This window comes from Talpa europaea (genome assembly GCF_964194135.1).
Source record: "Talpa europaea genome assembly, chromosome: 7".
In the NCBI taxonomy this organism is placed as follows: Eukaryota; Metazoa; Chordata; class Mammalia; order Eulipotyphla; family Talpidae; genus Talpa; species Talpa europaea.
Window position 1 is genome coordinate 3034730 of NC_140074.1, and position 26426 is coordinate 3061155.

General features: G+C 61.5%; 1 protein-coding gene across 1 annotated transcript in view; it reads right to left on the reverse strand.

Annotated features, from left to right (window-relative positions):
• LAMC3 (laminin subunit gamma 3) overlaps window positions 1-25342 on the reverse strand; it is a gene marked incomplete at both ends in the record, with an annotated part of 45259 nt that extends 19917 nt beyond the window's left edge. Inside the window, 8 exons of the mRNA XM_084236298.1 lie at window positions 1351-1487; window positions 3756-3854; window positions 6014-6131; window positions 6208-6396; window positions 8363-8529; window positions 11303-11433; window positions 14366-14670; window positions 24931-25342. Coding sequence (XP_084092424.1) covers window positions 1351-1487; window positions 3756-3854; window positions 6014-6131; window positions 6208-6396; window positions 8363-8529; window positions 11303-11433; window positions 14366-14670; window positions 24931-25342 — 1558 coding nt within the window. The remainder of the gene's footprint in view (window positions 1-1350; window positions 1488-3755; window positions 3855-6013; window positions 6132-6207; window positions 6397-8362; window positions 8530-11302; window positions 11434-14365; window positions 14671-24930) is intronic.
• Between the last annotated feature and the right edge of the window lie 1084 nt (window positions 25343-26426).

Consider the following 26426-nt stretch of genomic DNA (forward strand, 5'->3'; position numbering starts at 1 on the left):
GCCCCCAGTTCTAGACTAGATTCTGCCGCTCACTGGCTGTGTGAAGCTAAGCAAGTTCCTTAACCTCTGAAGCTGCTTCCCCATCTGCAAAATGGGGGCCCAGTGGTGGTTCTCCCGGTTGGTCCAGGCCCCCAGGAAATCCCCGAGACCCCATGGGGGGGTTGTGGGGGGGTGTAGATAGCACCACTAGCGTTTTCATCCTGTCGCTCTCACAAGCGTGAGGTGGAGTTTTCCAGAAGCTACAGGACGTAACTCAGAGCAGACTGAGTGGCGGAGCCAGAGGGCACAAGCATGACCCGGCTTGGACGTCGGGCCCTCCCGGGAGTGAAGAGCCCAGCAGCCCTCTGCTCGGGCATTTTCTTGTCTTTTAAAAAAAGTTATTTTCACGGGCGACGAGAGAATGCAATGGGCTTGCGACGGCCATACACCTGGATGAATTCACAGGCTCTCTCCAGTGACCCGTGCAGTCTCCAACACGGGGGACGCCCACCCAGGGGACAGACAAGCGAACGCCCTTGGGGGTCCTCAGTAATGTTCGGAGACCCAAAAGCCTGAGCTCTCTGGCCAGGGTGCTTGGAGACAAAACCAGAGGCGGGACCGAAGCACCAAGCCCAGGGCCTCAATGCGTCCAGGGACGCGGATCCCAACCGGCGGGCCCGCCGCACCCGGCAGAGGGCGCCCGCCCGCCAGCCAGCCCCGCTCCCGGCCGAGGCGCCCTCCCGGGCCTGCTCTCAGGGCTGCGGCTCCCGGGAGTTCACAGCCAGCGGTTTTCCTGCTCCAAAGGGGCGCTTGTGCCACCTGGAGTTAGGGACCCAGGCACCCCTGGACCCCGGGCCCAGAGGGAAGGATTAGGAGCAAAAATCAGACACCCACAAACCAGGTACCAACAACCAAGTCATGTGACCCACTTTTTTTTTAAAACGGGAGCGTTGCCTCGTCTGTAAAATGGGAACGAGAGCACCTGCCAGGGATAGGTGAGGTCCGTGCTTGAAGAGAGCGTAGCAGCCTGGCGTACAGCAGGTGCTCAATATACGGAGGCCAGTGGATTTGGCCAGTATCCTCATCACTGAACTACGCCAGTGATAGGACATCCCCCAACTTGTATTGAGCCCCCCCCAAGCTGCTGCTGGGGGCTGAGGACAAAGGCAGGGCCCAGGGAGGGGTCCAGGGGTGAGGTGGGTACTGGAGAGTGATGATGGGCGTGGGGGGGCGCATGTTGTACTGTGTGGGTTGTGTGGGTCTGAGATTCGCTCAACTCCCACCCCACCCTGCAGGATCTCTCCAGGATCTCTCCACCCTGCCCTGCCCGGGTGGGCGCAGACCCTGAAGGGGCCTGGGGGCACTGCTTACCCTGGCGGAAGCTGGAAAGGATGTGGTGCACCCGGAACTGGGCAGCAGCTGTGCACACCTTGGAATGGCCATAGCAGAAGCAGCTGCTGCAGCCGGCTGGGTTGAGGGGCTGCAGGTTAAAAGTCCCCGGGCGACACCTGCAAGGGAGTGAGGACATGCCTTGGAGCGCTGCGGTCACGGTCCCAGCCACACACGGCGAGTCCAGTGTCACGGGGACACTTCAGTTTCATTTCTCAGATTTGCAAGAGTTGCAACGATAGCACAGAGTTCCCGCGGCTCCCACCTGCCTGTCCCACCGCCACCATCCATACAACCAGGCTTGGGGGTCAACACCAAGAAATTAACCTTAGTTACAGCTGATTAAGAAGCTCCAGCTTTACTAGGATTCCCCCCACCCACCCAACCACTTTCCACTCCTGGGAGCGTGGGGTCCCAAGGGACATGTGCTGCATCAGCTCTGTCCTCGTCCCCCCCAAGCAGTGACAGGTTCTCAGGCTCCCCTCGTCTCTCACGACCTTGGACCCTCTGTGGAGGAGCGCGCGGGCATGTTGTAGGGTGCTGTTGGTTTGGGCTGGGGTGATGTTTCTCACGATGGAAAGAAACAGGTGATGGGCCCTGCCAGGCAGCTCAGCAGGGCAGCCAGACCCATGTGACACTCTGGGGATGTTGACCTTCACCGTGGGGTGACCTGCCAGGTCTCCCCACTGCAAACTTGCCTGTGTATCAGCAGAAGGGAGCTGCTAGTCCAGCCCACAGTCAAGTGCAGGGGAACGAGGCTCCGCCTCCTGGAAGGGGGCGTGTCAAAGAACCGGGCAGAGGGTGGACCCAACAGTCAGTGAGAAGCACCTCGGGGATGCTTGGGGGTTATGCCCTTCCCCTCTGTCCTTAAAGCTCCCCCCGCAGATGTCAGCGATCGCCATGCCTCGTGCCTGTGCTGACGGTCGCCGCGAGGCTCCCTGACTGTGGGTTTCCTCGATCCTATATTTATCATTTGGAATCGTGAGAGGAAGATCTGTCCGCTCCTCCTCGTGTATTTATTTATTCACTCATCTGTTTATGCCGGCGGGGACTTGTGGGTGTTTACTTTGTTCCTTGGGTATAATCTAATACTATCATTATTTATTTTGCTCCTCAATCTGTTCCGGTTTTGGGAGCTCTCGCAGATCAGCTCTGGTGTCCTCTGAAAGGGCCCCCCCTCCTGATGTGGGGTTTGGGGGTTTAGTTTGGTCTGTTTTTGTTTTTAAGAACTTCTGAGGCCTCCCTGGTGGTGCAAGGGGTTAAGCACCACACTACCAAGAAATCCACAGCCTCTGCAGCACGAGTTTGAGCCCGTGCCGGCCAGGGAGCTACCCACATGGTGAGGCAGACCTCTCTTGCCTTGCCCGCTGCTCCCCTCAACAGTGTGTTTCAGTCAGTCTGCCTGTTCTGCTCCCCACTCTGTCTCTGGTGAATCCTCTCACCCCCCACATCTCTGGCCTGTACCCCAGCTCTTTTATGCATAAATAAATAAATCTTTAAAAAAAATAAAAAGAAGTTCTGAGCATTCTGGTGGGACGAGCCGGCTCAAGTTGCACTTCCCTGCCCCGGCCCTGGAACGGGTCATCTCTCCAAGAAGTCCTGGAGAGACATATTAAAAGCACAGATTCCAGTTTGCAGCCTGGGGTGGGAGGGAATCTGTTGGAGCTGGCCTGGACGGAGGAATCCAGTCCCTAGGCTGATCCCCGCCAGCTCCATGTACACAGTTCACCAAACCCTCCCCTTTCATGGATGGGCAGAGTGAGGCTCAGGAACAAAGCTGCAGAGCCCAGGTGGGATCTGGTGCCCCAACCCCATGCCATCCCCACTTGAGGAGTCTTGGGGGAAGAAGACCCAGCAGACCCCACAGCCCACAGGTCATGCATAGATGAGGTGGTGGGCAGCCAGGGGCCAGCCAAGGTGAGGTCAAGGCCACGCCAGTCACACAGTGCTGACGTCAGCTTCTCTCAGCACCAGGCCAAGCCAGCGAGGACTCGCAAGAGCTGGGGCCACACAGGATGGTGCGGCAGGGGAAAGTGTCAGGCTGCCCTGCTGATGAGCTGAAAGTGGGGCACAGCCTGGAGACGGGAAGCTTCAGGCAACAGCTGATAAATGCTCGCAAGGCCACACGCTGGCTTCATGCCTCCCAGCTGACTGCACCCCTCGCTTTAGACAATAAATGCCCTGTTGCCTCATTGCTGAGGCTCAGACTTCGGGGAGAGCGCTCCCCCCCCCCCCCCCCCCCCCCCCCCGGGCCCGCCGCCGGTGTAAAGCCCACTGGCATGAACAAAGAACTTCCGCCTCCTCTGAGCGCCGCCTGGCTACGTGAGGGAATCACACGGTGACACTTAGAGCCCCAGGCGGGTCCACTCCCGGATCTGTGCACTCACCGGTCACACAGGCTGCCTTCCACATTCTCTTTGCAGGGGCAGCGCCCACTGCGGGGGTCACAGGTGCCCAGACTGCCAGCAGGATCGCAAGTGCAGGGTCTGCCAAGGGACAGGACAGGGTAGACATGTCCGGTGACAAGGCAGAGCGGGACAGCCCGTCCTCCGCGGAGGGCACTCTCCACCGTTCCCCGGGCTGCGAGGGCAGGCCCCTGACTCAGAAGCCCACACCTGGCTTGACTCTTCCCACCTTGCCAAGGAAGCAGCCCACCTGCTCACCTAAATAGTGATCTCCCCACACGCCAGCTCACCTGTCCAGGCATCCAGTCCTCCCTCCACCCATTCCTCCACCTGCGCACCCTCCCACCCACCCGCCCGTGTATTCAGCCCTCCAACCTTCCATCCACAGACCCACCCGCCCCCCGCCCACTCACCTGTGCATGCATCATCCACCATCCACCCCTCCATCACCCATGCACCACCCGCCATGCATCCATCCATCCGTCCATCCATCATCCGTCCCTCCATCCACACACCCTCTTCCCGTCCATTCATCCACCATCCATCCACCCACTGGTACAACCACCCATCTGTCCCTCCTTCCGTCCATCTTTCCATCCTTGCATCCTGCCACCACCGCTCACCCACGCATCCACGCATCCAGCCACCACCCACCATTCATTCACCGCCAGACGAGACAGCTCCTGCCCGACGGAGCCTACAGCCCAGGAGGTGGACAGCCCATGCACTTGGACACAAGCCATGGGAGGGTGTACAAGAGCCTGTGGCGGCACCAAGGAAGTGCTTGGGAAGGGGCCAGCAGCCAGGTAGAAGGGAAGACGCCCCGGGGGGGCGGGGGCGGCTCCTTGGCTTAGAGCTGCTGGGGAGAGGTGGGTTTGGGGGAGAGCAGAACGAGCTGGGGGAGGAGGCATGGTGCGTGCAGAGGCCCGGAGGCCAGAGAAACCCTAGGGAAGCATCCGGGCTCCCTATGCCGAATGGCCAGTTTCGTGCTCAGAACCCCCAAGTGTTTGGTAAAAGATCTGAGACCCCCCCACACTCCCGGCACATTTCCAGGAGACTGTTGCAATTAACCCAAGTGATATTCACTTGAAAGTGCTTCTGAATTTCTAAGAGCTTTGTTTATTTTGGGTCATTGTGTGTTTTCTCAATGAAGGGATGGTAAACATACCAGAGGCCTGTTCCGGGGTGCAGAGCCCAGCACACCCTGCGGACCCTGTCTGGTGAACACCTCATCAGTCTCGACCTCTGCACCCACCATGCCCCCCGCCCCCATGCAGGAGCCCAAAGTAGAGTAGGGAGTGGGGGGCCTTCAGCCCCTCTTCCTCCTCCGTTCCCTAGTGACCGTGTCCCACTAACGTGGCTTTCCAGGGGGCTCTGGCCTCTATGGTCAAGCCCTAGCGCAGGCCTCCATGTCCCCCAGCTCCGCCTCTGCAGCCTCTGCCCTGACCTCTGACCTCACCCCTTTCCTGCTCCGGGGGCTCTGAGGCCTCGCCGGGTCCTCTTCCTCTGCACACCCTCCTACTCCCTGCTCAGGCTTCACCTCACCCCGGGGTGCTCTGCCCGTGCCTGCCCTCCCAGCACTCCCTGCAGCCTCGCTCCTCCGTCCTCACACTAGAGCTCACATCTTTTTTTTTTTAAAGATCATTTGTTTATTTATTTAAGGGTTTTGTTTTGTTTTTTTTTTTAATACAAGCACTGGGTACAGTCAGAAGCGCGGGAGGGTGAGAGAATTCACCAGAGCCAGAGCTGGGAGCAGAGCAGGCAGAAGGACCGAAGGACACTGCTGAGGGGAGCAGCGGGCGGCAGGAGAGGTCTGCGCGCCATGGGGGACCCTCCTCTGGTGGCCGGGGAGCAGCCGGGGATCGAACCAGCGCCATAGAGGCCGCGGGCAGCTTCGCAACCCAGCGCTCAACCGCTGCGCCACCGGGGAGGCCCTAGAACTCACATCTTGACCCCTGAGAACGGCTGGGCCCCTGCAGCACGTGCACCTGGCCTCCTACCCGCCCGTCTGCACCTGTCGCCTCTCCAGGGACGGTGACGAGGTGACGCTAGTCCCCGCCTGCGGTGAGGCAGGGCAGGTGCGGAATGAGAAAGTGCTGAGTAGAGAAAGGAGTGAAAGGAGTGGAGGGGAAAAGAAAAGGCGGGCGCGAGGACAGGAGGCCAGCCGACACCCCGTCCCTCCCGCTGCCCATCAGCAGTCCAGAGCTGCCGCGGCCCGCTGCCCTGCCCCGCCCCCTCACCTGCAGCCTCCCTCGCTGAGCGAGTGGAACCCGGGCAGGCAGCGGTCGCACTTCCAGCCCGTGACGGTGGGCTTGCAGACACAGGTGCCTGCGGCGTCGCACTGGAGGCGCAGGGAGCCTGGGGAAGGAAGGGCACGGGGCAGCCAGGGCCGGAGCTGGCGAGGGCGGGCGGCTGGGGCGGCAGCCCCACTCACCTGCGGGGTGGCAGTCACAGGGCTGGCACCGAGTCTGGGGGCCCCAGCGGTAGAAGTTCTCCTGGCAGTGCTCGCAGTGCGGCCCGGCTGTGTGGTCGCGGCAGCGCAGGCAGCGCCCGCCGTGCCCCGTGCTTCGGAAGAGCTCCGGGTCAAACGTGCACTCCTCGGAGTGGCCGCTGCAGTTGCAGGCTGAGGGCGGGGGGAGGGGATACGAATGGCACCGGCACATGCTAGGAGGGGAGTTTGTGCCAGCCAGCCGCGAGTGCTGAGTGAGCAGACAGCCATGGAGTTCGGGCCCAGCTTGATCAAGGCTACAGAGACCAAATATCTTCCCAAACAGGGCCCTCTTCAGAGCAAGGGGACCAGGACTATGTCAACAAAATTCAGGCGTAAACAGGACCTTCCTAGGTAGGCCAGGATGTCCAGGTACGTGGTACCAGCATGTCGAGGGGCCTGGTGAGGGATCAACTGACCACCGCCTACGTGGCAGAGCAGCACAGGCCAGGATCGCTGGTGAATCCTCCAAACTATCACAGTTGGTGACTCTGGTCCCCGGTGACCATGAGGCTGCTCAGATGCATGGAAAACACAAGCCCCCCTCATTTGCTCACTAATTCATTCTAACAATGTATTTCCCAGCAGTCGGCTCCCTCTGGACCCTGTGGCGAGCCCACCAGGGACGCTGTGAACAGCTGCACGTCACCCACCGCTTCACGGAGAAACAGGACGGCCCAGTCCCCACGCACGTCACCCACTGTTTCACTGAGAGCAGGTGCAGCAAGCGAGATCCCAAGGGCTGAGGGCTGTGACAGAAACTGGGAGGACTCGGTGCCGAGAGGAGGGGCCCCTACAGCTTTCTTAGAAGGCACAACTGAGGGGAAGATGAGGACAAGCAGGAAGGTGGTGGCCAGGTGAGGGAATGGGGGGGTCCAGAGAGGGGCACCCCCTGCTGGCGGTGAGGCCCAGAGGATGACCTGGCCGGAGTGGCCCCTGCAGGAGTCAGCGAGTGGAGTGACAGGCAGGGAGGGGTGCGTGAAGGACGGCAGGTGGGATGGAGCAGCTGTGAGGTTAAGAGGTCAGCGGAGCTTGATCCAGAGAGGCCAGGTCGTGACCAGTGACCAGTGACGTCACCAGGAGCAAGGGTGAGCCGTGGGGGATTATGAGCGGATGGATGCAACCTCGTGCACTTTGGAAATTCCTGAGGCTTCAGGTAGAGGGTCTGGAGGCCGGGAGAGCGGGAGGAGGGAGCCTCAGCTGCCCAGAGAAGAGTGATGGGCTGGGGGATGGTCTTTGCTGTGTGAATGACAGATGAGGTTGAGGGATGAGGACAAGGCTGGATTCAGGGCTCGGGGCTGCCTGGGCTGGGGGATGGCAGGAAGGCTTGGCTTTTAGGCTGGAGACTGGGAGGACAGAGATGTGAAAGCCCCAGCTCAGAGGGGGTGAGCCAGCCAGCATAGCTTCCTTGACCCAGGAGGACTTCCCGGTGGAGGCAGGCCAGCAAGGGCAGCTGGAATCCATCAAGGGCCGTGGTACCCCAGAGAGCTCCGTCAGACAGCACCCGTCCCAGGAACAGACTGTCCCCTCCCTGGACAACTCTAGCTGCCAGACCCGGCATCAGCCAGCTGCACACGGAGAAGCAAGCTGGAGGGCCGTGCGCAGACAGGGGGCACAGGCAAGGGGGAAGCTGGGTGGCTGGCCCGGAAGGAAGGCAGCGGGTCCCCCTCCCTGGAGAAGGCATGATGGCACCGTGCTCTCCCGTGCTTCTGAGGTTTTGTGGTTCAAGCCACATCCCATGGGAGCTGGGGCATCGAGGGCTGCCCGGGACCCGCGGGAGAGGCTGGGGCAGGTCAGCACCTGAGGGCCTGGAGTGGCCTGGCTTTGATTAGCAGCTGCGGTTGAAACGGCTCATACAAAAGAACAAGCTGGGGGAGCTTTCGGCCTCCCACCAAGGACGCCTCACTGGGGTGGACTCGGTCTGTGGGAGCTGCTGGTGGGAGAGGAGACATTTCAGCCTCCAGCTCCTCCTCATCCCCTGCGCGAGAGCTCAGGGCCCCTTGGCAGCCAGGCGCACGGGAAGAGCCTGGGCTTGGGAAGAGCCTCGGCCTGGGAAGAGCCTCGGCCAGGCTGCCTTCGGCCCACAGCACCGGACACTCACGCAGACACTCGTTGGCGGCCTCGGCGGTGCCCCGGGCCCAGGGCCGGTCCTGGAAGAAGGGCAGGCAGCGCTCGCAGTCGGAGCCCGTGGTGTGGTGCTGGCATCGGCAGCCCAGCCGGCCTGTGCTGTCCGGCCCGCACTCGCTGGCGTGCCCGTTGCACTTGCACCTGGGAAGGGAGAGCGGGGAGCTGCGGGGGGCCCGGGGCGGGGCGGGGCGGCCTGCCCTCCACCCGAGCTTCACTAACACCCACTAGGGCCAAATTCTGTTCAAGGATAAACCCGCTTCATCTCAGAGCCGGCAGGTCCCTCTCAATCGATGATGGGGCTAAGACAGAGGACACCCCAGGCCGCACAGGGGCTTCTGCCGAGGGGCACCCCTGGCAGGAGCCACGAGGCACCCAGGAGGGAGGGGTGGAGTCAGGGGGTGGCGGGTAGTGGGTGGCTGGCAGGGGCAGGGCTCATAGGGGCATGGGAGAGAAGGAGAGCAGCCAGGCAGGGCCCCTGTGGTTCTGTCTAGGGGGCACCTGAGTTCTCAGCGAGTCCCCTCTTTCAAGGGCAGCCCAGGCTGCGTCCACCCCACCCAACCCCCCGGGGTGTGGAGACAGGCGGAATCAGGCAGGAACAGGGGTGCTGCATGCACCCACGTGCTCGGCTGAGCCTGACCACGCAGGCCTCACACCCTGGCTCCGAGGGGCAGGCTGAGCCGGTTAGGGCCCGCCGTGGCGCCCAGCTCTGCCCAGCACCAGCCAACACGGCCACTAGCTCCCGCTTTCCCGCTGGACTCTCAGAGCCTCACAGCTGCAGCAGGAGAGACCGTAACTATCCCCCCCTCACAGATGGGGAAACTGAGGCTCCGGCCATGGAGGGACAGCCGCCACGTGGCAGAGCTAGAGAACCCTGCTCGCCCCCACCCCCTACCTGAGCACCCGCCACTTCTCCACGGAGCCAGGTGGTTCCCTGCCCCCAGCACCACCTGCTCTCTGCTTTGGGACACAGGGCACCGCCCCCAGGTAGGCTCCTCAGGCAGGCAATGCCCCAGCACTTCTGGGAGGGGTGAGGCAGGCGGGGGCAAGCGACCGTCTGTGTGCCCCGGGGAGGGGCAGCAGACATCTCCCGCCCCGCCAGCCCTCGGAGCCCACAGGAAGGAGGGGGACTCCTGTACACCGTTGAGGGACTCGGGGGGCTGGGCCACCTGCCCCCACCCAGCTGCCGGCCTGAGGGTGGCCCCGCTCCGCCAGCTGTGACCAGATGTTCTCTGGCCCAAATTGACGTCCCCTGACAGCGGGCGCTGGAGCAGCCGCCACCCCACGTCCTTGGAGATGCCGGTGGTTTGACCTGAATCAAGTGTGGGGGTGTCAGGGGAGGAGAAAAGGAGGGATTCTCCAGACTGCCCCAAGTTCCAGCCTGCCCCAGAGGGTGCAGACACCCGAGTGCCGGCAGCGGGGCCGTGTTCCCTCCCCGACGTCTTCACCTGCCTGGACACCGCCCAGAGTCTCTGCGTCATGAGGGCCTCGCTTTCCACCCACACGGGGCCGGCTTTCTGCCCTGAATAGCTCTCGGACCACAGCCTCCCCCCGCTGCTATCCCCCCCCAATCTAGCATCTTCTCTCTCCTCCAACCCTTCACCACTCGGACCTGGGAGTGTTTTAAAAATCCCCTCCTGTTACTGCCTCAGCCAGATCCTGCCACAGCTTCGCCACGACTGCAGGAGGAGCAGCTCCGCCTGTGCCCCCCAGGACACACCTGCCCCGCCCCTCCCACCCTGGACCTTCTAGGTCCTCCTTCCCTCTCACGAGCTGGCCCTTCCACCCGGAGTGCTCACTCGTCCCTCTGGCCTCGGCTGGGCCTTCTGACCCCCCTGCACGGCCGCCCCAGCCTCCCGCCCCGGGTACGCTCCTGCTCTCCTTGGAGATACGCCTGGCTGCCGAGTGCCACCCACGAGGCGGGGCGGGAACGCAGCTGCCGTCCCCTCGCCTCCCAGGAAGGAAACCCATGCGCCTTTATTCGGAAGGCATCACTGGTGCCTCCCTGTTCTGCAGGCCTCCCGCACGCCAGGACAAGGGGCCACATGTGAGACAGGCCTGGGATGTCGGGATGAGAAAAACGTGGCCTCTGCCTCCCTTCTGGGTGGCCCTGCTTCCTGGAGAAGGGCAATCCTTTCATGGACAAGCTACAGGGTGCACTGACCGACCCAGAGAAGAATGCAGGGCCGTACTGGGGGGGGGGGGGGGGGGGGAGGTGCCACAGTGCAGCCCTCCCCCCCCCCCCCCCCGAGAGGGGCGGGGCGGCAGCCTGTTCCCTCCGACCTCCCCTCGACCTTGACCCTGGGGCTCTGGAGCAGCAGAGCTCTCAGTCCTGTGCTGAGATGCCGCAAAGCCTTATTAACAATGTTTTGGTCCCCGTGAAGCCGGATGGCACCCAAGTGCACCAGAAGGTTCTAGAAGGCATGGGATGACGGCCTTGTGGTTGTACCTCCTGAATGCAGGAAAAAGACGGAAAGCTTTGAAAGCTTGAGTCCCGCCTGCTTGCGGCCGCCACGAACCAGTCACACTTGGAGGGCACAGCTGAGGGAAGGTCAGTCTGGCCGTGGAGCTCACAGACTGTGGCAGGGCACGCAGGCGTCCCTGCACACTGAAGTGCCATTCCCAGTGGGGGGAATAAGCACACCTGTGAGGCGCAAAAGGTGTTCCCAGGCAGAGGGACTGTCTGGTGCAAAGGCCCAGGGTCTCCCAGAATTGGGGGCAGCTCCGTGTGGTGGAGCGCAGCCGGGGTCAGGCTAGGAGGGGGGACGCGGCTGGGCTGTGACAGCCTCGAATGCTGGACCCAGCACCTCTGAAGTGGCCTCCACCGCTCCGAAGCAGCACCCATCAGTGGCTCCGAGGCAGCACCCCTCCTGCTGTAGTGCCAGGGTCCTGGGCCTGCCGCCCCACCTGTGCCTACCTGCCTCCCACCGAGAAGTCAGCCACGGCGTAGTAGTAGGACTGCAGCACCTTGGGGTCCTTGAAGATGTCATCCCCAAACGTGTTGAGCCGGTCTAGGGAGACGAGGAGCTCGGTGCTGGTGACCCACTCCTGGGGAGACAAAGGGGGGCTGTGCCAGCATGTCCCTGAGTATTTGCTCCCGGTTGCTAAGCTGGAGGGGGCAACCGGCACCCTGGGAGCTCCCAGGACACAGGACACACTAGGCTCAAGTTCTAAGAATGCTTGGAAGGAGACTGGGGGCCATGCCACCCCGGGGCCATGCCACTCGCTGGCCTTGCCCCTCTGGGGATGGTGCTCGGTGTCCTAGAGCCTCGTCTGCGGAGTGAGGGAGTGGTGACCTCACAGGGGCACGTGGAGGAGGACCAATGTCCCCACCCCCGTGTCTACGTGGGGTGGAGCACATACTCTGAGTCAAGGTGCTGGGGCAGGGGCCAAGCAGCCCCTCAGGGGAGCCACCTGACTTCTCCCAGTAGCTCCTGCACCCCAACTGTGGAAGGAAGCTGAGGGAGGCCTCCCCTGCTCGGCTGGCTGACGTGGCGCAGGCCTCTCACAGGCTCCATGGATAAGTCACCTGACCCGGGGGACACCCATCTCGTGAGCAGGGGCTGGGGCGTTGCTGGGGCGCACCCAGCCCCCAGGCCCCGCCTGGCAAGCGCAGGCTCGGGGAGGCACTGCTCTTGGAATGAGCAGCTTCCTCCTGGCAGAGCGGTGGGGAGGTGGGAGCCCACGTGAAGGCTGACATTTCCATCTGCCTGCTGTTATAATCAGGGGCGGCTCTGGCGGAATTTTAATCAGCATTTTAATTCAGTCCAGGAGCCCCTGCTTTAGCAATCAGACCCATCAGCACAGAAATGAGCTCCTGGCGGTGTGTCTGCTCGCCCAGCAGGGCCGGGGCCGGCCGCCGCGCTGCTCCCTGAGCCCCAGGGATGCCTGAAACTTTTCTGGGACCTCAGCACTCAGCTTTCTGTGGATCCCTGTCCCCCCAAAACCACTTCCCAATGTCAGCGGCACTCGGGGGGCCTGGTGAGAATGCGGCGGGGCCCTGGGACTCTGCATTCCTAGCAAGTGCCCGGCCATGCTGCTGTCATGGGTCCCCGCAGAGCGAGATGCTGGCACCCAGGGTGGGAACTTGGACATCAGAGCCCAAGACCCTGCAATTCCTTCTCCAGAAAACATGCCGCCGCCGGGAGAGCCCCACCAGCCAAAGTCCGGGCCGGTGGGGCGGCTGCGGAGCCTGAGGGTCTGGCTCCCATCCTCACTGTAACCTTGCGGCCAGGCACCGTCACGGCCCCATTTTACAGATGGGGAGACCGGGGCTCAGCGAGGATAAGACTTGTGCCGCAGGCTGCACGGCTGGTGTGTGCGGAGCTGGGTTCGAGCTGATCTGACCTTGACTCCTAAGCCTTGACCGGTCACTGGCCCTTGGGATCCTTCACCACACGGTGGGCCTGGGGGGCTATCAGGGCGCCGCCCACAGTCCCGTGTCTCTGGCAGCCTGTCGCCTGCTCCCTCAGTCCACAAAGGCAATCTAAGGCACCGGATGGGAACTGTGGCGGGGGGGAGGGATTTGGTCTCTTAGCCCCAGTGGTAGGGGCAATCCCGATGCCTTCAAGGTCATGTAAGGGCAAATGCGCGTTCCCAGAGGGGGAGCGAGGGCCAGGCAGCACGGCCTCTTTGTCCTTCTCTGACCTGGAGCAAAGTCCAGAACTAAGAGACAAGTCAGGACACCCCACTGCCTAAGGGCTCGGCTCAGGCCTCCCCAGGGCGAGGTGCAGACACCTGTCCGTCTCCATGTGACCCTGGTTGCCTCCGCCTGGTCTCCTGGAGCCCGTGGAGAAGCAGCAGAATCATGAACATTTTTTAAGGGCTGAGCAGGGCCAGGGTGTCTGGAGAGGTGATTCTGGGGGTGAAGGGTCAACCTCGCCCAGACAGGGGTCTGGCCACCCACCTCCCCCCGCCACGTCTGAGGCCTGGAGACGTCCCGCTTGACAAGAGTATCTTTGTCTACCTGGGGTCTCAAGCCACCCGAGAGTCTACGGTAACAATGCGGGGGGTACCCTGGGCCGCACGGAGGAACTGGAGGCCACAGCCAGCCATGTGGGCCATCAGCTGTGTCTACATGGCCGGCCTCCCATCCAAACCCCGGACTCCGAGTGCAGGGACCTTCGCTGGCTGGCACGCGTGGTGTGTGTGGTTACACATGGTTGCTGGGACACCCAGCGCCGTCTGCACGGCTCCTGGGACAGAACGGCTGGGGCCTGCGCCTGGTCTCCCTGGACCCTGCCCCATGCGCTCCCCCCTGCCGGTCCCGCCCGTCTCCTCTCACCATCTTAGATCGTCACCGGGGGCACAGCTGCTTTTCTGACTTCGGTGAGTCCTCCTAGGGAATGGCTGAACCTGCGGGTGGTCTCCGGGACCCCCAGGCAGCACACGACACGTCTCACCGTGCTGGGCACATTGCTTTTTGGACAACAGTGCCCCCCAGGAACAAACAGGTTTCCAAGCCTGGCCCCTCCCTACCCTAGACAGGCTCGGGAGACGCTTGGAAAGCCGTGGGAGGGAGACACTGGTTCTACTCCGCAGAGGCCTGTTGTGCCCAGTGAAGTGGACAAGGGGGCTGTCCAGTGCCCAGGAGCGGTAGGCGGGGTACCCAGCCTACGGGCCAGTGGTGACTGCCACTCCGGAGCGTGGATATGCATGGATGTGAGACCATGACGGTCACAAACCTGAGGGGACCCCCTGGGACACACGGGGCAGGGGTGTGGGGGTGGAGCTGGCCACGGGCCCGCTGCTCTCCCTGCTGCAAGGATGAGGGTGGCCAGCTCCCAGGACCCCTCTCTGCGGAGCGGGAACGAGCCCCTTCACGTGCCCAGTGCCGCACTGGCCACCCTGGATCTCTGATCTGCGGCCCACGTGTGGCCAGGGTAGCAGCCCTGCAGCCTGACACTAGTTCCTTGTGGTCCCCCTGCCTGGGGTCCCGCCCACAGCCAGCCACCCCGCCCTAGTCCCGCTCCCCTGTGACCTGAAGCACAGGGCTCCCCTCGAAGTTGTAGGCGCTGGGCCGGCCCTCCAGGGTGGAGAAGGCCACGTTGCCCCCGCTCAGCGGGGAGATGTCACTGAACTCCGAGGTGCACAAGGCCACGCGCTCGTCATCCCCCGGCCGCAGGTGCTGGCCCTCGGGCCTGCCGTAGGTCTTCCAGCAGGAGGCGCTGTAGTACTGGTAGGGCTCCCACGGGCCGCCCTCGCGGCTGCGCTTGTAGATGGCGAAGCTCTCGGGGCGGCTGGTGTGGAACTTCAGCCTCACGTAGGTGATCTCGTAGGCTTTCCCTGCAGCGGGAAGACACGCACCCTTGTTACAGAAGGGACGGGGGGGGGTGTGGGGGGGCTGCGATCCCGGCCCCAGAGGCTCGTCCACCATCTGGGATGCATCGATGAGGCTGTCTGGTGTGCAGTGGCGGGGGTGCAGCACCCATCTGTGATGCCTGCCCGGCACGGAGGTGACGGTGCCAGGGGCTTGCGGGATGTGCCAGCCCTTGCCCGGCCAGGTGCCTCCCTGCACAGGAACCTGAGCTTAGCACCCTGACCGGTAGCACTGACCAGCAGCACTCACTTGCCACCCTGAGTGGCAGCACTGGCCGGCAGCACTTGCTCTGCGCTCCAGTGTCTCCAGCAGTGGGATGTCGCTTATTGCTCTACACTCTGCTCTTAGAAAGTTATTTCTTTTGCTATACCCCAACGAAACTGACACTCCCACCAGTGCCTCATGCCCTCCCAGTGACTCCATACCCCTGGGGTCTGCAGCCATCCTACTCTAAGCACCCCTACTCCTAACACAACTTCCCTGGGCCTTTCTATTCCTCCCACTTCTAACATTTTTTCCGATCTGGATTGCTTAAGAGTAGCTTTATCTGCTGGACCCACAGCTTCATCTCCCAACTTAACCCCGCGCCACTCAAGAGAACCCTTCAAAGCCACCTCACTAACAGCCCCCAGTGACCAGGGCCAGGGGACCCTGCTCTGCCATATTTCTGGGGTCACTGGTCATTCCTGTTACTTTGGAAGCCCCTCTCCCCTCTCACATGCTGCTGAGGTGACGGGGGTCTTCCAGCTTTGGGCCCCCACCTGCTTCTGTGCTTCCAAAGACACCACTGAGAAAATGAAACCTCAATCCATCAAATCAGAGAAAATATCTGCAAGCCATATATCTGATAAGGGACTTGTGTCTAGACTACACAGAGAATCTCACAAGTCAACAATAAAAAAAGACAAATAATCCAGTTTAAAAATGGGCAAAAGATCTGAATAGACATTATTCCAAAGAAGAGAGGTGACTGGTCACTGAGCGCTTGAAAGAGGAGCAGCATCATGGCCACCAGGGGAATGTGAGCCAAAACCACAGGCGATACAGCTTCCCTCCCTAAGATGGATATAATAAAAAAGACAGGAAACAGCAAGCGCTGGCAAGGATGTAGAGAAGTCGGAACCCTCCTCCTCGGCTGGGGGTGGGGGATTACAATGTGCAGCTGCTCTGGAAAACGGGCTGGCAGGTCCTCAAAAGGCTGAACGCAGAGTTACCACAGGACCCCATAATTGTACTCCTTGGAGGAAATCCAAGAGACATGAGTGGAAATGACTCCCATGTTTGTCAACTGATGAATAAATAAAATGTGGCAGATTGTATGATGGAATATTATGTGATGGTTAAAAAGGGAATGAAGTACTGATACAAGCTGCCATGTGGATGAAGCTTGAAGACATTATGATAAAGGAAAGAAGCTAATCACAAAAGATCACATATTTATGATTCGATTTCTATGAAGTTCTGAATAGTCAAATCTATAGAGACAAAGTAGATTAGTGTTGTCGGGGAAGTGGGTGGGAGTGGAGACTGGGGGATCGCTGCTAATGGGTACAGGATTTCTTATGGGGATGAGAACAATCTTCAAAAATGGACTGTGGTGATGGGTGTACAACTCCATGGATATACAAAAAGACACTCAACTGCACACTTCCAGTGGCTAAAGTCTATGGCAAATTACATTTCCATAATGCTCTTACAAATATATCAAACGCTGGACTCCACGCTCGTTGGGATGGCTATTTTTATACGCAGACAATAACCAGTGTTGGTGAGGATGTAGAGAAATTGGAACCCTTGTGGCCCTGGTTGTGGGAATGCAAAATGGAGCATGCACTATGGAAACTAAGTTGGCCACTCCTGAGAAAATGAAGAAATAGAATGACCACATGAGCCAACCGTTCCACTTCTGGCACAAACCTGAAGCACTGAAAACGGGGTGTGGAAGAGAGATTTGCACGCTCGTGTTCACAGCAGGTTTGTTTATAATAGCCAAGAGATGGAAGCAACCCAAGTGCCCATCAACAGAGGATGAAGAAACATCACAGTGGAATAGACACAGTGCAATAGTACTCGGCCTTAAAAAAGGAAAGAAATTCTGACACACACCACCACGTGGACGCGCCTGGAAGACATGGTGTAAAATGAGTAAGTCAGTCACAAAAAGACAAGTACTGTGTGATTCCACTTACGTGAGGCATCTAGAACAGCCACATTCATGGAGACGGTGGAAGGGTGGGGACCCGGACGGGGGGAGGGGGAGTTAGTGTTTAATGGGGACAGTTTCATTTGGGGAGATGTGAAAGCTCTGTGCACGGGCAGCGGGGGTGATCGCCCAACGACACGAATATACTTAATAACGGCCCACTGTGTACTCAACAGTGGTTAGGGTGGTCAATTTTACGTTGCATGTGGTTTATACCACAATAAAAGAAAGTCTGGGGAAAGAAATACATAAGCCCTTCGGGAGGGCAGTTTGGCGACATGGATGGAGAGTCGTAAAAATATCCCAGGCCCTTGGTAAAAGCTCCCCCCTTCTGGGAATTCAAACAAGAAAAGGAACCGATGCACGAAAACATTCATCAGGCATTTTTTTACAATAAGGAAAAAACTGGAAAAGTTCAACAAACTCAGGACATAAATTCACACGATGATCAAAGCCATTCAAATAGCTGACAATCCATCTGTAGCACCCAGGGAGGCTCCAGTGCGAGAGCTGAGTGAAAACAAAAGACGCGAGATGATACAGGCAGGATCGGATTAGACTGAAAAATCCCGAAGAAGACACAGAGAAGCATCCAGCGGGGGGACGAGCCAGGTTGTCCCCAGGGCGAGGACTGGCAGCGGCTTCCCTTCCCCTTTCGATGGGCCTATATTCCCCCAATGTTCTCTCACAAAGCTTGTTCTAATTTAAAAACTGGAGAAAACAGATTTTTCTTTTAAAAAAATTGAAAAGCAACCGCCTTGCCATGTTCTGTTTTAAGATGTTTTTCAAAGTTACGCTGCAGCACAGCTTGGCACTGTAATGCCAAGTCTCTTAAAAGAAAGCATGTGTGGCAAATGGAATCGGGGCTGGGGGCGGCCCGGGGGCGGCCTCGGTGCCGCGCAGGCTCCAGGCCTCGGAAGCGGGCAGGGACCATCTCCAGATGCACATTCACGGAAGGCTGCTGTGCGGAGGCCGCAGCGGGTCCGCCCGTCCAGACTCCGTAAACATCTAGCAGCCAGACACCTCGCGGGAGGGGAGCTTGGAGCCACTTAAAAGGTAGCTGGCAGCTAGAAGCATGATCGGAAAAAGGCTGTCACTGGGACTTCATGCAAACGAGCAACATCACGCGCTAGGAGACATGGCAGCTTTTCCTCTTCCTTGCCAAGGCGGGAGGTGAGAGGAGACACAGGAACATCAGAGAGACGCGGCAGGGACTTTTTGTTATAAGAGTTAATTAGAAGGGCTAAGAAAGCAACTTAATCCCCGCTCTGTGATGAAAAGGTTTCTGCCGAAGGCAACCTGGAAGCTAAGGAAGGAACGGCCCCCAGATCTCCTAAACAGCGGCAAGGATTAAATTTGCAGCCTCAGCCCAGACCCTTGCAAGTTCCAGGGGCCAATGAGGTTCAGGAATGGAACATCCCTCCCTCCACCTTCCTGCCTGATGACTACTCATCCTGAGGGCCCGGGTCTCGGTGTCCCCAAGCCTCCTGAGCCTCCCGTGTCCTGTTCTGTAAAGACCTGACCACCTCTCCCACTAGTGTGTGACCCCCTTGGAACAGGGTTGCAAATCCTTAAAACGAGCACAGACTCCGGCACACAGTAGTTGCTCAATAAATGCCTGCTGAATGCGCAAGTAAAGACGAGTAAAGATGATTTGTACCCTCCAGGAGTTTATAATCCAGTGAGTGACCTGAGACACCCAAGTCTGACAACACAGTGGACACTGTCACAAGTGTCTATACAAGTCAGGAGCCATGAATGAGGCTGTTTGACAACAGTCAGCATTTACTGAGCACCTACTACGTGCTGGCATCTTGCTAAGCACTTTACACACTGGTTGTTCGTGTTACAAAGAACCTGAGACTCAGGCTCGAGAAGGGGACGCGCCCAGCATCACACAGCAAACAGCAGTGTCCACAGAACCGCCGGCTCCTGAGCCCCCAAAGCCCCTGTCCTGAACCTGGCTACACTCGTTCAGGGCTCTGTGGAGCCTGGAGAGAAGGGGCTGCCCAGGAAGCGGGTGCTGGTCCCACGGAGATGGCAGAGGCCGCCAAGTTGGCACCAGGAATACCAAGCTGTGTCCTCTCCGACCAGCTGGGACATAAAGGCCGTCAGGAATGACACTAGGAGTGTCACAACCGAGCCGGCCCACATCCGGCACCGACTGACCAAGCAGAATGAGTTCAGAACTAAGAGGCTTATTTTGGGAAAATGGAAACAAAACAAAGCCCTTTAATTGGAGCCATCTGGGAACAGTGGCAGGGGAGGGGCAGGCCCGGAGGGGGTGGAGGTGGGGGGGTTTGAGCTGGGAACACACAGGGGAGGCTGCCCTGCCCGCCATGGGCACTACAAGCAGGTGGGGGAGCTGCTCTCAGCCCGCAGGGTGGGGTGTCACAGAGAGGCCCCTGTTCGGGCCCACCGACTGTTCCTGCCTTCCTTTCCCACCCAGCTCTAGGCCAGTTGGGGCTCCGGAAGCCCTCGCGATGAGCTGGGCACCCCTCAAGGCCACAGTGCCAGGCACCAGGAGATCCCGGCGAGTCAGGCCTTGGCCCATTGCTGTTTCCTCGTCTTTGGACCAAGAATCTAACCCCCAAACAGGGCTCAAGAGTGTCGAGCTCCTTGTCCAGCCCGGGGGAGCAAGCAGGTTTGTCTGGTTGGGTGCAGCCCAGGACTTTGTGTTAGGAACAGTTCTGAGGCCCGGTTTGGACTGATGTGCCTCAAGCACACAAACTAAGTTGGCAAAGGGAGGTGGCGGGGCGCCCAGGACCACCGCAAGATATCAGGGGCCGGCTGAGGGCTGCGGGGGAGGCCGGACTGGAAGGTAACCCGGAGATTGAGCTAGTGGCCCGGTGAATGCTGCAGGCGGGGAGACTGTGGTTTCTTCGGTGCGTGGAGAGGCGGGTGGGGTGGGCAGGGGAAGGACACGGCTTTGGTGTTTAGGTAGACAGTCAAGTGGCCGTCGTGACCATTTTGACGTGTCCACTTCACTGTAGGAAGCGCATTCTCATGGCTGTGCAGCGCCACTTTCTCCAGAACTTTCTGTCTTCCCCATTAACGACAGCTCCCCATCCCAACACCACCATTCTCCTCTAGGGCTCCACAAGACGGGGCTCCCCAGGTCGCTCAGACACACAGCATCGGGCATCTGGCCCCCGGGACTGCCTATGCCCAGCATCATGGCTCCCCATGCGGGGGCCACGCGCCTTCCTCTCTAAGGCTGAATCGTTTTCCGCTGTGTGTTTCCATCATGTTTTGCTTATTGGCTCATCAGAGGGCAGCTCCCGCCTTTGGCTGCCGCAAACAACACCACCAGCAATGCGGGGCCTCCCGGGGTGAAGCTGCTCTGCCTGAGCCACCAGGTCTGGGCCCAGGCGGCGGACTGGTGAGGGGAGCAGCACACCTCGAATCCCAGCGCCGTTCCAGGAGAAAGCCACGGCGTAGGGCCTGGTGTTTCCGGAAGGCTGCAGGGTGTTCCGCGGGCTCGTCCCTTCCTCCCTCGTGCAGTCGGGAGGTGCGGGGCCTCCCAGCCCAGCCCCACCACTTAGCTCTGTGACCTCGGGCAGCTATGGAACCTCCCTCAGGTCGACTGGACAAATGACTGGGATGTGGTGCCTCAGTTTCCCCATCTGCAAATGCACATAACACTAGCCGGGCCTAGTGAGTATACGCCTGCAAAGCCCTTAGGGGCGCCCCAGGCCCGCAGCACACACACAAGCAAACCTTAGCTACTTCCCCACGCACTCTCCCGACCATCCTCCACCAGGCACCTGAGGGGGCCGGCGGGCGCCGGGGTACAGCTGTCAAAACAGGCTCTCTCCCAGGCAACTCTGCAGCGGTAGGCACAGGGCTGCAGCGGCTACCATGGGGCGGGGGAGGGGGCGAAAGAACACAGACAGGCCCCCTCCAGATCCTGGGAGACGGGAGGGGTGGCCTCTGGGAGGGGGCCACCTCTAAGTTGAGCGGGAGCCCACAGTGGGCACGCAGTTGCTGGGTTTATGAGAGCATGTGGGCAGTGGTGATGGCACCAGCCACAGCACGAGCAGAGACTGGATGCCAGTCTGTCCTAGCCCTGTGAGGGCAGTGCTGCTGTGGGGGTGGACAGGGCCATTGGGAGACTGGAGGCTGCTGTGGAGGTGGGTGGGGCCATCAGAAGACTGGGGGTTGCTGTGGGGGTGGGTGGGGCCATCTGGAGGCTGGTGGAGGGCTGCTGTGGGGGAGGCGGGGTGACCCCGAGACCGGGGACTGTCCGCATCCTTCATGGCATTTGCAACTTCCTGCTCCTGCCTCTGCTGGGTGGGTCCTGGGAACCCTAGAAGGGTGAGGCGTCCAGGGCCCCAGGGTGGTGCGGGGCGGCTGCTGGGGTGGGGGCTCACCGGGCTGCTGCCTTGACCCCTGACCCTCAGGGGGCCTGGCGTTCCCACCAGAAACCCCAGGGAGAAGGAAGGAGGACTTGGCCCCCAGCGCCCGCCCGGCCAACGCAAACACAGCCGCCCACTCAGCAGGAAGACACAGCGGAGCCGGAGCTCGGGGTCCCAGCTGGCGTGGGGCTCCCGGGGGCTGCAGGAGCCCCCCAACATCCAGCCCCCTCCCCGGGCTGGCCAGGCCCTCCTGTCTTCTCGTGCCCCCACTCTACCGCCCAGCCCGCGGGGTCCCAGGGCAGGCTGGACGTCCCCCGCGTGCTGTCCCTGGTGGGAGGACCCTGGGTTTCCTGCCACTGCCCACCGCCCTTCAGCCAAAGGGACAGCAGCGCCACCGCGATGCCGTGGCGAGGAGCAGGCCCGGGGGGCAGGAGCGGGGTGACGGGGCAGAGGTGGGTGCCCTAGGAGCCACGCTACGTGGGGTGGTGGGAGGGGGCGTCATTTAGTTCGAGGAATGAAGGGAAGACACGGAGGGTTTTAAGAGGGAGGGACAGGATCTGGTGCGACACCCGTGGTGGTGTGACGGGCCGCGTGCGCGTGTGCGCGCGCGCGCGCGCGTGTGTGTGTGTGTGTGTGTGTTTGTGTGCGCGCACGCGCAGTGGAGGGGTGAGGCTGGGGCCTGCAACTCCCCCCGGTCAGCAGGCTCAGACTGTCCTCTCAGGGACTCGGGGTCCTTCTGTGCTTCTAGAAGTATTTCAAAATCCCCAAACTGTCCAGGCAGGCAGGGACGGTCCCCTCCCTGGGCGAGGAGCCAAGGCGTGAGCAGACCTGACCCGGACACTGGGCATCCCACACGAAGGGCAGTTTGGGGAGGGCCCCAGGGTCCCCTTTATTGGCCGGGTGACCCTGAGCAAGAGGTTTCATCCTCAGGGTCTCCTGTCTCCTGCTCCAAAAAAGAACAAACTGCGAGGTTGGGTGCCCCCAGTGGGACTCAACCCATGGACACCCCTGTCATTGCCTCTCGTCCCTGATGACCCTCCACCTGCTCCCCCAGCCCCCCCGCCACCAGGCCACCTCTCCCCTGGGCCTCAGGGGGGCTGGGAGCTGCTGGATTGCCACTGCCTTTCATCCCAGACAGGAAGGCTCGGCCTAGCGACTCGGGGATTTGGAACAGATGTCTGCGAGCTTGCGGGGGGCTGGGAAAGCAGCGCCCTCCCTCCCAGGCTGACCGCTGCCTTGCCTTGCCCTGCCCCTCACCCCATCCCTCAGGAGATCCCAGGCCAGAACCGCCAGCCGTCATCCCTGCCACAGAAGCGGAGCCGGGTCCAGGAGAGGGGGCTGGGCCAGCAGAGGTGGCCTGAGGACCAAGAAGCTCCCTGGCCCACTGCGTCTGCAGGTCTGGCACCACTGGACACCGTAACACCCCGAGGCCTCTCCTGCCCCCGCTCTTGTGCAATGCGAGGCTCAGCGTGGAGCCAACCAAAGTTGCATGGATCCCAGAATGCGCCAGGTCAAGGGTGTGCGGTTCCCTGCGCCCCTGGTGCGTAAGCAGGGTCAGGGTGTCCGGAAGCCGCAGCCGCATTTCACAATCCCCGCGGCAGAGTCCACCCGAGGGGAGCCTCAGCCCTGGGCCGCTGCAGAGCGATTCGGGTCACACGGGAGACGGTGCCAGCAAGGAACCTGCACACCCTGGGTGGGGGCAACCCCTATCCCACTCACAGGGTGGGGCGCTGCGGCGGGGTGACGACACTGTCTGGGGGGTCTGTGCCTGACCGGGGGCCAAGGCCCACGACGTCTGCCCCAGAGCAGGCCAGAGACCCCTGAGCTGGGCCGGAAGCACATGATGGAGGCGGCAGTGGCATCGCCACCCACCCACCCACTCACCCACCCACCCACCCACCCATCCATCCATCCATTCATTCATTCATTCACTCTTCAATCACTGCACAATCACTTCCAGTGTTTGTGGTGCCACCACCTAGTGGAAAGGCGCCGAGCCAGGGGGAGCCACATCAGGGGGTGTGTGTGTGGTCTCAGGCCACACTCATGGCTGGGGAGCTCAGAGCCCCCCGTTCCCTGGCTTTGGAGGGATGAAAACTGCCCTGCTTCAGAAGGTTCTAGATGGAGAGTGAGGCTGACCGAGGGTCCAATGAGGCCACCCAGCAGAAGCAAGGGCCCCACAACAAGCGCTGGGTGAATGGGCACTGCCCCCAAAACCAAACCTGGGGTGCTTCCCCCACCACCTCCCACCTAGCCTGTGCCTGGGCTGAACTCCTGGCCTGCGTTCCACCGACACATGTAACCCATCAGCCAGACCGGCACCCCCTGTCATGAAGCAGCAAGTCTCCCCACAACTCCCACCCAACCCCAGATTCCTTCTCCTGTGGCCTTGGGGTCCTGCCAGCCCCAGCCAGCCAGCTTCCCCAGCCTCCCTCCCCCTGGTTTCCTGTCCCCGCCTGGGTAGAGACCCTGCCTGACAGAAGGTCCCGGAGTGAAGGTGACGAGGCCCAGGAACTGAGCTTCCTGGGGCGTAGTGGGCGGGTCTGCTCTGCTGAGGGCCCAGTGCGCCCCCCCCCACTGCATCACCATTTGCCAGCCTTCTCCAAGGCGCTGTCACCCAGGGGGAGGGACAGCCCACCCCGCTGGTGGGCGGGCCACGGCAAGGACTGCAGGCTCTGGTCCTGGATGACACAGAGGCTCACACCCAGGCTGGCACCCGCAGCATGTGCTTCCGGCCAAACGCTTAAGTTCTCTGAGCTGCCATGTTCCATCTGAAAAATGGGGACATGGTCCTATAACCCCTTATCTACGTTGTTGGGCTCCAGATGTGCTGGCATCCTGTGCTTCTCCGTTTAGAAAGTCCTACCTGGTCTGACGATAACACCCCAGCTGGGCTGGGGCTGCAGGCTTATCGCTCAGATGAGATTTTAGCAGCACAATGCACGAACATTCACTCTGAGCAGGATAAACAGTGTCTGTAAATAGCCTCAGGTCAGGCTCAGCAGCCAAAATGAGTTATAAAAATTCTCTTGAGTTTTCAAAGCTGGGGGAGATTGGGAAGCCACTGACAAGGAAGGATGTTGGGGGGGACACCCCTCCCTGTAAGGACTGTGGAGTCACAGAGAAATGCTGAGCCCTGTGCCTGGCACATCTGGGGTGCAAAGAGGCAGGCATGGCAGGACTCAGAGGGGCAGAGAGTAAAGGGCTGGGTCCTGATTCTCAGGGACCTAAGGGTGCCCGGCCCTGCCCTTGGATGGGTTTAGGTGCAGGGGGGTTGGGCACGCCCAGGGCCTCCGCCATCCGGTCCAGCCACCCGCCCAGCAGCCCGCCCTCTCAGAGGCTAAGCCCTCCGGGAATGCAGCCTTGGCTCCCACCCTGGGGCACACCCTTGCCTGCCCACGGCCTCAGGGGTTCCCTGAGCCCCTGGAGTCCACCAGATGACCCACCCTCAGGAACCCCTGCCTAGGGGGGAGAAAGCTCACGCCGTGGCCCAGCATTACAGGGCACCTCCCTGCTGCCCGGTGCTCCTGCCCAGTGGCCCGCAGCCGAGCACCCTCCAGCTATGCGGGGCCCCTTCCCGTCCCCGAGCCCCACCCCTGCATTCCGGGTCCCCCAGCCATCAGGGCGCCTGCGGGCTCCCGCCTCTGGCCAGGCCGGGCGCTTACCCAGGCGGAGGGTGAGGTTGACCGAGGTGGGGTACTGCACGCCGAAGGCCATGGACGGGCTCTGCCACCAGGTGCTCTCGTCCTGGCTGTGGAAGTCGGTGAGGTAGGAGGCGTTGTGGTGGCGCCGGGGGTCTTGGGCGTCGCAGCGCTGGCACTGCGCCCCCGCGCCCGGCGCGCCCACGTGCGGGCAGAAGTCCTCGGGCGGGGCGCCGCACGTGTGCGAGGCCTGCACGCGCCGGCCGAACGCCGCGTTCTCGAACTCGGGCAGGCAGCGCTGCGCGCGCCCCGCGCCGTCGTAGCAGGCGCCCATGCCGGTGCCCGCCGCCCGCGGCGCCCGCAGCGCGGGGAGCAGCAGCAGCAGCGCGGGCAGCGCTCGCAGCTCCAGGCCCCGCCGGAGCGCCGCGCCCGCCATGTCCCGGGCCCCGACGGCTGCGCGCCCGGCGTGCGCCCCGCTTCTGCCCGCGGCTCCGGGCGCGCTCCGCGCGGGCTCCAGGGCCCGCCTCTCGCCACGGGCGGGCGGGCGGGTCCACCGGGGGTGGGCAGGGCGGAGCGGGGAGGGACGGAAGGTCCGCAGCGCCCTGACCGCTCCGTCCCTGCGCGCGGGCCCCCACCTGCTGGACGTGCCCGGGAGTGCCCGGGAGTGCCCGCTCCGGAGGCGCCCGCTGCCTCGTCCCTGCGCGCGGAATGCGGGTCTGCGGATGGGGCGGGAGGCGGGGCCCGGGGGGGGCGGGGGGCGGGGCAGGGACCCCAGTTCGTCTGTAAAATGGATAGTGACACAGTCCGGAGAGACAAAGGACACCTGGGTCTTCACCTGCTGTTCCGGTCCGGATCAGGGTCCCCAGGCAGGCCCGGGCGGGCGCAGAATCGCGCTCACACCCCTCTGTTAACGCGTCAAGAGCTCCTGCTCTCGAAGCAAAGACCCCCCACCCGCTCTCGGTGACCCCGGATACCCGGTTCTCGCAGACTCACCCCGCAGCGTCTTCCCGGCCCGCTCCCGGCAGCTGCGCCCCTCCACGCGCCGTCCACGAACACCAGCACCCAGAGCAGGAAGCCGGGTTCTGGGGCCAGACGCGAGGGGATGCTTGACAGAATCCAGCGGCCCTTCCAGAAATCCCGAGGGAATGCAGGAGCCAACTCGCTCAGCTGCTTTGGCACTTCCATTAAGATAAAGCGCAAAATGAGGGGAGAGGAGTCACTTTGAGGAACTGGATTGATCGCGGTTACTGGCCAGGCGAGCTGAAGGTAGTTACAGTGTGGTCCAGGAGAGGACTGCTGAGCTGACCCCGGGCTAGCACAGCACGTCCCAGCACAGATCCAGGTGGCGTGAGTCCGCGGGGGATCACCCCGGTGCTGCACCTTGGAAGTTCTAGCGAGTGTGATAAGACAAGAAAAATGCAGAGTATAACGAGGAATACTTTACCCTGACCCGAAGGTGCATCTAGAAAACCGAAGAGTCCACTGAATGGCTCTTAGGATCCATAGGCGCTTTGATGAGA